At 32.6% G+C, this 10,743-nt stretch overlaps 1 protein-coding gene across 1 annotated transcript in view; it reads right to left on the reverse strand.

The window, feature by feature from the left end:
- Nucleotides 1-10,743, reverse strand: part of pla2r1 (phospholipase A2 receptor 1) — a 55,218-nt gene that overhangs the window by 21,692 nt on the left and 22,783 nt on the right. Inside the window, exons 10-11 of the mRNA XM_073826153.1 lie at nt 4,688-4,800; nt 2,497-2,666 (exon numbers count right to left, since the gene is read on the reverse strand). Coding sequence (XP_073682254.1) covers nt 2,497-2,666; nt 4,688-4,800 — 283 coding nt within the window. The remainder of the gene's footprint in view (nt 1-2,496; nt 2,667-4,687; nt 4,801-10,743) is intronic.

The following is a 10,743-nucleotide window of genomic DNA, read 5'->3' on the forward strand; positions in this document are numbered from 1 at the left end:
GACCCCGTTGCTAGCTATGACACAACCTTTTGAAGACTGTGATTGGTTGGTTGTCCAAGAAGGAAATAAAAGAGCACTTTTAAGTGTAGGGTCTAGTTTAAGCCTTCACTTTGAAATTATAAGTGTATTTTTTCTTTTTGACCACACACACACATTATATATATGTTTATATATTTTTTATTTACCATGCTGTTAATGTTGATTTAATGTATTTGAAAGGAAATGAACAGCAACACATTAAGGTTCTGAAAGTGCTGTAATTGTTTGTGTGATCTCTTTGATAACAGAAGGTTGTAAACAGACCCAAAGTATCACTGCTGCATAGTTGCATTGTTTCCAGTTGCCAAATATGTTAATGTATTAAATGTAATAAATGTAGTGTTTACTTCCATTTCTTGCACTGTGGCATTTCTGCCGAAGATGTCGAAGATGTTGGCATGTCTCTAATAAAATCGGTCACAAACATTATCCCTGCACAATAGTGTTAATTTCGTCACCTATTTTTAATTTAGTCTTAGTCTTAGTCTTGTGCCAAATGTCCTTGTTAGTTTTAGTCATATTTAGTCATTCACATATCTTTTTTTGTTAGTCAAGTTTTAGTCGACTAAAAGTCTCGTCATTTTAGTCTAGTTTTAGTCAAAAGAAAACTCAAGGTATCTTAGTCAAGTTTTAGTCGACTAAAAGTCTTTTAATTTTAGTCTAGTTTTAGTCAAAAAAGAACTCAATATATTTTAGTCTAGGTTTAGTCAAAAAATTGTAGTCTTTTTTTAAGATAACACATTATTACTGAGATTATTACTGATACACATTTCAGTAAAAAAAGTGTTTCACATCTCAAACACTGGTTAAATGTCATAATTACCTGACAAAATACACTTGTTGAATGATTTTTGTTGAATGCAAATGTTAAACGTGTCTGGTTTTCAATTTCTGATTTAGGAGACACATTTACAAATGATTAACCCTTTCAGTGGTGAGTTTAAAATATTCTAGCGGACCCCCGAGAGTGAGTTTTTTTTAAGCGACCGTTATTTTAGAACGTTCGTCCTTATTGTTTCCATGGCGACGCATCAAGCTTGTCACGTGACACAACACAGACACAATAACACTGTATGACAGATAGATCGCTTTTATTTCGCTTTTATCCAGAATACTCACACACTTACTTACCATGCCATGAACTATCTAATATTCCGATTCACAAATATGTGTGAATTAGTATGCTTCGTCGTTTAAAACCCTATATAAATGATCTGGATCGTAATCTGTAAGGTGAGATGGGCGCGGCCATGTTTGTTCGCGCTGCTGTTCAGAGTCCTGTCAGCCGTATTTACAGCACATATACATTCATCCCTTTCTCCCGAAATACATGCAAGTAGGTGGCTGGTGAACTAGAAGAGGAATAGAGTGAACTTTTTAGTTACTTAGCCTATGTGTATGTGATATGAATAAAACACATCGGCAAATTATATTTGAATAGATTGTTATTTGCTGCTTCCATAGACCTATGTGTGTATTTTACAAACTCTAAATGTCTCCTTTTACTAGTACTTATGTGTATTTAAATGTCTGAAACCTAAAATAAGCGTTATGTGGTTAAAAACACTGCATAGTTGTGATTATATGACAAACACAGAGCTCGTCCGTCTCTGGCTCAGCGCCAGCCAGCGCGTCAAAGCGCAGTTTGAATATTTTAAACCATAACAGCTGATGAAAAAGCAGAGACGATTGTAGACGAAAATGAAGAGAGATTTTATCTTAGTTTTTATTTTATGCAAAACATTTTCGTCTCGTCTTTTTTCGTCAACAATAATGCATGTTAATTTAGTCTTAGTCAGCGTTTTTGGACAGTGGTGCAGTCTTGCCATCGTCTCGTCTTAGTCATGTTAAAAAAGGTCGTTGACGAACATATTTCGTCTCGTCTTGTCTGACGAAATTAACACTACTGCACAATCTCGAGTGTGGCATCTTATTAACTCACTGTCATGCATTGTGTGCAAAATATTTTGGACATTAGGACCTCTTTTAAGGGTTAAGATGCTTTCTGAATTACTTTTTTCTTTACTAGGATCTTTTCTTTAATTTAAAGAGAAAACACCCACATTTCTAAGAATTTTCTTAGAATTTGGTCACTAGGAGCAACTCTTTTTATGAAGATTTATAAAGATTTTTTATGAATACAGGCCCAGGTTTATAAGAAAAGAAGAAATTGTAAAGTCGATTTTTTTTTTTTGTGCACAAAAAGTATTTGCGTAGCTTTGTAACATTACAGTTGAACCATTGATGTCACATGGACTATTTACCGATGTCCTTACTACCTTTCTGGGCCTTAAACATGTCAGTTTCATTGCTGTATATGCAGGGTCAGAATAATAAAAATAACTCAATTTGTGTTCTGAAGATAAATGAAGGTCTTACGGGTTTGGAATGACATGAAGGTGAGTAATTAATGACAGAATTTTAATTTTTGGGTGAACTGTCCCTTTAAGGACTTACCTGGCTGGTGTCGGTTCCAGTTGGTGTAGGTGAGGGGTGCGGACGAGCCGTTCTGGGTCAGCCAGCGGTACTCGGCGGTTTTGTTCTGGTCCTGCAGAGCTGTCCAGTAGGATCGGGACTCAGAGCCTCCCATTTCACTGATCAGGCTGTTTAGAAAGGCCTGCTCAAACCTGCCGAAGAGAAACCACACACTCCGATTGTGATCTATGTGTCTGCCTCTTTCATGTTGCAAACGTCTTAATTATCTTTGTATAGTAAGCATTTTCTCACTACTCATTTGAGGTTAACACCAAAGACATTTCCTGGTTATTCCAGGTTGACTAATGCTACTATCAAGTGCTCTTGGGAAGGTCCCTCAGAGACATACTGTACTACCGTTCAAAAACAAAGACATGAAAGCAATTAATACTTTATTCGTTAAGGATGCAATAAACTGATCAAAAGTGAAAGTAAAGACATATAATGTGACAAAAAGAGATTTTAAACTTTATTCTCTTATTAACTTTATACAAAGAATCCTGGAAATACGCTACTAGTCAAGTTTTTGAACAGTAAGATTTTTCATGTTTTTCAAAGAAAAACATTAGGCCTGCATTTATTTGATCCAAAGTACAGTAAGAACAGTAACATTTTGAAATATTTTTACCTTTTAAAATAACTGTTTTCTATTTGAATATATTTTAAAATGTAATTTATTCCTTAATGTTCAGCGTAATTACTTCAGTCTTTAGTGTCACATGATCCTTCAGAAATCATTCTAATATGCTGATTTGCTGTTTAAGAATAATTTTTATTATAATTATAAATATTTAAAACAGAGTCAATTTTTTTTTGGATTTTTTGATAAATAGAAAGATCCAAAGATCAGCATTTATCTGAAATAAAAAGCTTTTGTAACATTATACACTATACCATTCAGCTAGGAGAAATGATTTTTATTATTTAGCAAGGATGCTTTAAATTGATCAAAAGTGATAATATTTCAGATAAATGCTGAATCCACTCAGCTGTTTTCAACATAATAATAATTATTATTATTATTTGCAAATCAGAATATCAGATTGATTTCTGAAGGATCATGTGACTGGAGCAATGACGATAATAATTTTTTTAATTGTAATACTATTTCATAAATATTACAATTTTTACTGTATAATAAATACATGCAATAAATACTGTTTAATAAAATAAATGCAGTGTAAGTGAGCATAAGTAAATAGTGAGACTGTAAATACATGTTAAAGTAATTTTGTTTAGACTAGGTAATTCCATACTTCATGTTTTATCAGTTACCTTTCTATTGCATTTAGTTACACTTGGTTAATTAATGTTTTTTTGTTCTCACAAAAAAATGACACTACCAGTCAAAAGTTTTTAAGATTTGTAATGTTTTTTAAAGACGTCTCTTCTGCTCACCAAGCCTGCATATATTTGATCCAAAGTACAGCAGCAACAGTAACATTTAGTAATATTTTTACTATTTAAAAAAACAGTTTTCTATTTGAATATTATAAAATGTAATTTATTTCTGCAATTTAAAACATTTATTATTATTATGTTGAAAACAGCTAAGTAGAATTTTTTCAGGTTTCCTTGATAAATAGAAAGTTCAGAAGAACAGCATTTATCTGAAATAGAAATCCTTTATAACATTATAAATGTCTTTATTATCACTTTTGATCAATTTAAAGCTCACTTGCTAAATAAAAGTATCAATTTCCCTCCCAAAAAAATATTGACTCTAAGTTTTTTCAGATAAATACTGATCTTTGCATATTTCTATTCATCAAAAAATCCTGAAAAACTGTTATAATATTGATAATAATAGTAAAAAAAAGTTTAATAATTAGAATAATTTCTGAAGGATAACGTGACACTAAAGACTGGAGTAACAATGTTGAAAATTCAGTTTTGATCACAGGATTAAATTACTTTTTTAAATGTATTCAAATAGAAAGCATTAATTTTAAATAGTAAAAACATTTTAAAATGTTACTGTTTTTGCTGTACTTTGGATCAAATAAATGCAGGCTTGTTGACTTCTTTAAAAAAACATTAAAAATCTTACTGTTCAAAAACTTTTGACTGGTAGTGTATATACTGTATATATGTATAATAATTTGATATTTAATATATTTTTATATTATTCTGGCAAGCTTTATGTCTATCTGTCCTGGTGTTTTTGACATACCTGCTTTCTACAGTAACAAGAGGAGATTTGCAGTAATATCCTTTCAAAGCGTTCTCAAATGTCTGCTCCTGATCTGTGATTTTATAACACCAGTTGTCCTTCCTTCTCCAGCCCTGTATGTACACACAACACACAATGAAAACAGATGATGCAAGGCTTTTAATAACATGCAGATACACTAAAAAAAGGAGAAAGACCTGAAAGAACACACCATGCTAAACCATGCTAAACCAGCTTTTCCTCAAAAACTCAGATTGTTATGGTTTGTAGTATGCACTACAAATGAGTGTAGTTGAAAATTGGAAACAAATAGTATAATACTATTACCATATTTTCTGTAATATTTTTTTTTTTTTTTTTGAAATTCCAAAGTGCTAAATTAGAGCGGTATGTGAGCCTTAGTTTATTTGTATACCACATTTCCCACATGCTGGTAGTTTTCAACTAATTTGTTTAGGCTTTGCATTCATCATAAATGCTGCTTATGATGAACGTCTCTATAATTTATATTTGTTTAATACCTCTATTTTTCATTCCTGTCTTACAGTTCAATTTTAAATGATTTGTTGTGGTGTAAGGGCAACTAAAAAAATGTGTACAGTATTTATAATGCTTGTAAACATTTCATTTGATTTAACATTCATTATTATTTACATTATTTGTAAATGTAACAATAAATACAACTTTTGAGTTCTTTCTCTCTCAAAAAAGGCAATTTTGTCACTTATAGTCAGGTATGACTTCTGGAAAATGCTGTTTATTTAACCCTCTGATTGTGTTCGGGTCAAATTGAGCTGGAAAAGATTTTCTTTTCCCCGAAAATACTAGTTAACGTTATCGCATTGGACTCAAACTTCCTGACTTTGTTCACACAGTGTATAAGAACTTCTCATTTTTATTTTTACAATTTTTCGTTATTTTTTGTGGTTTTTTTTTTTATTATTTCGTTTTTTTTTTCACCTAGGCCTTATTTGCCTGAGAGTAGGTACCCAATTTGTTGAGTAAAAACAAAAACAAAAAAACAATTTAAATAATTTTCACAATATTAAACAAAAAAAAAATAGAAATTTGCACTGTTTATGACACTAGTATGCTTTAATATTTAATGAAGAAGTTTGCTTTTAAATGCTTTCATTTTGTACAAAATTGCAGAAAGTCACACTTGTAGTGTTCCCGGTCAAAAATGACCGGACTCCAAACAATTGCTTATAAATCTCTCATTCTGTTATATTATCACCAAATGTTGGATTCATTCTTTTTGTCAACTTGTTTTCTTTCATTTAGGACTGGTTTTGTGTTTCTATTTGCATCTGATTAATTGTTAGCCTCATTTATCTGAGAGTAGGTACCTGGAGTGAAAAAAAACATTTTTTTATGAATAATTTTCACAATATTTTAATAATATAAGTTGCACTGTTTATCACACTAGTGTGCTTTAATGTTTAATCAGGAAGTCTGTTTTAAATGCTTTTATTTAAGTCACACTTATCAAAAAAGGCCGGCCATTGAAAGTGAACGGGGAAGATCACAAAAACAGGACCTTTATTTTGAAATGCTTTTTTTTTTTTTTTGAAAAGGGGCACAAAGTAACACTTAGTAAGACACAAAGTAAAACAACACTTTAACATGTGCTGTTCCCTGTTAAATCTGACCATTGTGACATACAAGAGAGAACGCATTAAGATTCACATGACTCCCATGAAATATATTTTGCAAATGTTTGCTCTGCATTTGCAACAGACCATGGATGTTTTCACATCTTTTAGGGCACAAAAGTTTGTTGTCATAATGTTTTGAGTGTTCAAGAGCACAACATGCTCCTGAACACTAATTGTTTCTCTTCCTTTCATTCATTCATTCAATTTCAATTTTTGGCAAGTGTGACTTTGTGGAATTTTGTACAAAATTAAAGCAATTAAAAGCAAACAACAAGTTGAAGATTGAATCCAATATTTGGTGATAATATAGCACGATGAGAGATTTATAAGCAATTATTTGGAGTCCGGTCATTTTTGACCAGGAACATCACAAGTGTCTTTTTGCAATTTTGTACAAAATAAAAGCATTTGAAAAAGGAAACTTCTGGATTAAACATTAAAGCACACTAGTGTAAAAAAAATTGCAATTTTTTAAAATATTTTTTTTTTGTTTAATATTATGAAAATGATAATGAAATAATGAAAATTATTCATAAAAAATATTTTTTTTTTACTCCAAAAACAAGGTACCCACTCTCAGATAAATGAGGCCTATGATTAATCAGATGCAAATAGAAACACCACACCTAACTGAAACAAAACAAGTTGACAAAAAGATTGAATCCAATATTTGGTGATAATATAGCATGATGAGAGATTTATAAGCAGTCGTTTTGAGTCGGTCATTTTTGACCCGGGAACACCACAAGTGTGACTTTTTGCAATTTTGTACAAAATAAAAGCATTTGAAAAAGGAAACTTCTGGATTAAACATTAAAGCACACTAGTGTGAAAAACTGTGCAATTTTTAAAAAATAATTATTTGTTTAATATTATGAAAATTATAATGAAATAATGACAATTATTTATAAAATAAATTTTTTTACTCCAAAAACAAGGTACCTACTCTCAGATAAATGAGGCCTATGATTAATCAGATGCAAATAGAAACACAAAACCAGTCCTAACTGGAAGAAAACAAGTTGACAAAAAGATTCAATCCAATATTTGGTGACAATCTAGCATAATGAGAAATGTATAAACAATTGTTTGGAGTCCGTTCATTTTTGACCGGGAACACCACAAGTGTGACTTTCTGCAATTTTGTACAAAATAAAAGCATCTGAAAAAGGAAACTTCTGGATTAAACATTAAAGCACACTAGTGTGAAAAACTGTGCAATTTTTAAAAAATATTTTTTTGTTTAATATTATGAAAATTATAATGAAATAATGACAATTATTCATAAAATAATTTTTTTTACTCCAAAAAACAAGGTACCTACTCTCAGATAAATGAGGCCTATGATTAATCAGATGCAAATAGAAACACCACACCTAACTGAAACAAAACAAGTTGACAAAAAGATTGAATCCAATATTTGGTGATAATATAGCATGATGAGAGATTTATAAGCAGTCGTTTGGAGTCCGGTCATTATTGACCCGGGAACACCACAAGTGTGACTTTCTGCAATTTTGTACAAAATAAAAGCATTTGAAAAAGGAAACTTCTGGATTAAACATTAAAGCACACTAGTGTGAAAAACTGTGCAATTTTTAAAAAATATTTTTTTGTTTAATATTATGAAAATTATAATGAAATAATGACAATTATTCATAAAATAATTTTTTTTACTCCAAAAACAAGGTACCTACTCTCAGATAAATGAGGCCTATGATTAATCAGATGCAAATAGAAACACAAAACCAGTCCTAACTGAAAGAAAACAAGTTGACAAAAAGATTGAATCCAATATTTGGTGATAATATAGCATAATGAGAGATTTATAAGCATTCGTTTTGAGTCTGGTCATTTTTGACCCGGGAACACCACAAGTGTGACTTTTTGCAATTTTTTACAAAATAAAAGCATTTGAAAAAGGAAACTTCTGGATTAAACATTAAAGCACACTAGTGTGAAAAACTGTGTAATTTTTAAAAAATAATTATTTGTTTAATATTATGAAAATTATAATGAAATAATGACAATTATTCATAAAATAAATTTTTTTACTCCAAAAACAAGGTACCTACTCTCAGATAAATGAGGCCTATGATTAATCAGATGCAAATAGAAACACAAAACCAGTCCTAACTGGAAGAAAACAAGTTGACAAAAAGATTCAATCCAATATTTGGTGACAATCTAGCATAATGAGAAATTTATAAACAATTGTTTGGAGTCCGGTCATTTTTGACCCGGGAACACCACAAGTGTGAAAGGGATCTGAACACAACCAGCATTAGCTGTAATTCTCTAGTGGCATCTGGCTGTGTTTTCACACCTGGCCTCAATTAACCCTGAGTTCAATGGCCTCAATTCTGTGTCTTTCATATAACCTGAACCAGACTAAAGCATGCATTTTAACAGCTACAAACCAACACAACCAATCTGTTAGCTGACACTCAACTCTGAACTTTAATCAAGATCTTAGATTTTAGGTTAAGACTAATATTAAAAGGAAAGTAAACGGTCATCCTTTGCATACAGTACAAGCTGAGTAAGTGTGAGTGTGACACATACATGACGTACGCCAGCACGTGTGCATCTCTGAAAATGCCCTTTCTCTGTTTGGCCATATTGGTCATATTTTGCCCTTCTTTCAGCTGTCATGTTTCATAGCCAGTAAAAGTGGACACAGAGCGACAGAACAGAGCTGAATCAGTTCATTGTTCTCAGGCCTTGACCTGCTCTCACCCTCGCCGACGGCCGCTCCATCCTCCAGACACATGGCCTGTCTGCCCTCCTCACCCCACACCAAGCCCATCTCAAACACAACCAGTCAGAAATGCAGGAAAACAGATGGAATGAGAGTGGCAGTAATGAGACGGAAAAAAGCAGTTTGGTACTAGAGATGCACCGATCGATCGGCATCCGATCGCAATCGACCGATAGGGGCGCTATCGGTTTTGATCGGAGTTCTCAAAATAGATCAGAGCAGGCCGATCAGATGACGTTTACAACAACAAACAGCCGCCAGAGCACGCATTCCCACTTCTCAGACTAGGGTCTCCTAATGGGCGCGGCTGTCTCTACAACGCATTAACACTGAAGATGACGTCGCCGGTGAGGGGATTTCCTCCCCTCTGGTCTATGCATCCCTGCCTCTGCTGAATTATTTTTATCCACGGTGGGGATAAAACGTCCCGCGAAGCCGCTCCTACGTCCCGATCTAAATCAAATTATTTGCAATACGCGCTTTAAAGTCGTCTAAATCAAATGATTCGCCATACGCGCTTTGAAGTTGAACGTACTGAATCAAATGATTCGCGATCCGATTGGAGCGCTTCAAAACAGTGAATCTTTTTGCGACGCAGTGGTTTACTGATTCTGAGTTTCCAAAAAGCTCCGTTGATACTTTGCTCACCTTCTCTATAAAATGTATTCGTTGTTTGAAATTAAACCATTACTATTAATACAATGTTTTTATTAAATTGTGATCACATAATACAGCTTCTGTCATATTAAAAAAAATTCATGACCTGACACTCATTATCTGGTTCTTGCCTAAAAAGACGGGTATAATGCGCGTTGTTAACAGATTACAGTAACAGTTTGGTCAACCTCTCCCTATGGAGAGAGAAAAAAAAGTTTCTAAAAGCATCCGCCCTTCTGTTTTTTTCTTCACAAATTGCACCCTGTATATGTATATGTATGTGTATATGCATATGTATGGCATATTTATTTTATTTTTCCACAAAAAGCTTGTTGCTAAACTCTAAATTGTGATTTTAAGAAAGAGCCTCCTGAGAGTTAAATGTTTATTATGGTGCACATGTGTGTTTTGCACAATCATTTTTTTATTTTAAGATTTAACTCTTTTATTAGATTTAACTTTTTCCACAGAAAAACTAAGGTTCATAGTTTACAAATTGTGTCAGCTCTAAAAGAGTGAAATGTTGTGTTGTACATAATTACTGCCAAAAGACAGTTTAAGATAGTAAGCAACACTTACTCTATGTAAGCTGAGTCCAAGTTGTCTGAGAGTCTTGAGAGTGTTCAATATTGAAATTTGCCTCAGCCTGCAATAAAACTGGTCAATTCATGATACTTTCTCATTTCCTACTTTTTATACTAATAATACAATGTCAATGTTTGTACATGAGACAACAATATTGAAGAATTTATGGATTTGACGCTGTGATCGGTAATATCGGGATCGGCAGATACTGCTTTTGGTGATCGGTGATCGGTGATCGGCCCCCAAAATCCAGATCGGTGCATCCATTTTTTGAAAGACCTCCACTGAATCACTACATTTTACTTATATGTTTCTCACACAATGTATTTTAAATGACACGGTAAATGTGTGACTGTAATGAAGTACTTTTGTTTTATGTTCTGCTGATAATACAG

The sequence above is a fragment of the Garra rufa genome, chromosome 20 (genome assembly GCF_049309525.1).
Source record: "Garra rufa chromosome 20, GarRuf1.0, whole genome shotgun sequence".
Lineage (NCBI taxonomy): Eukaryota > Metazoa > Chordata > Actinopteri > Cypriniformes > Cyprinidae > Garra > Garra rufa.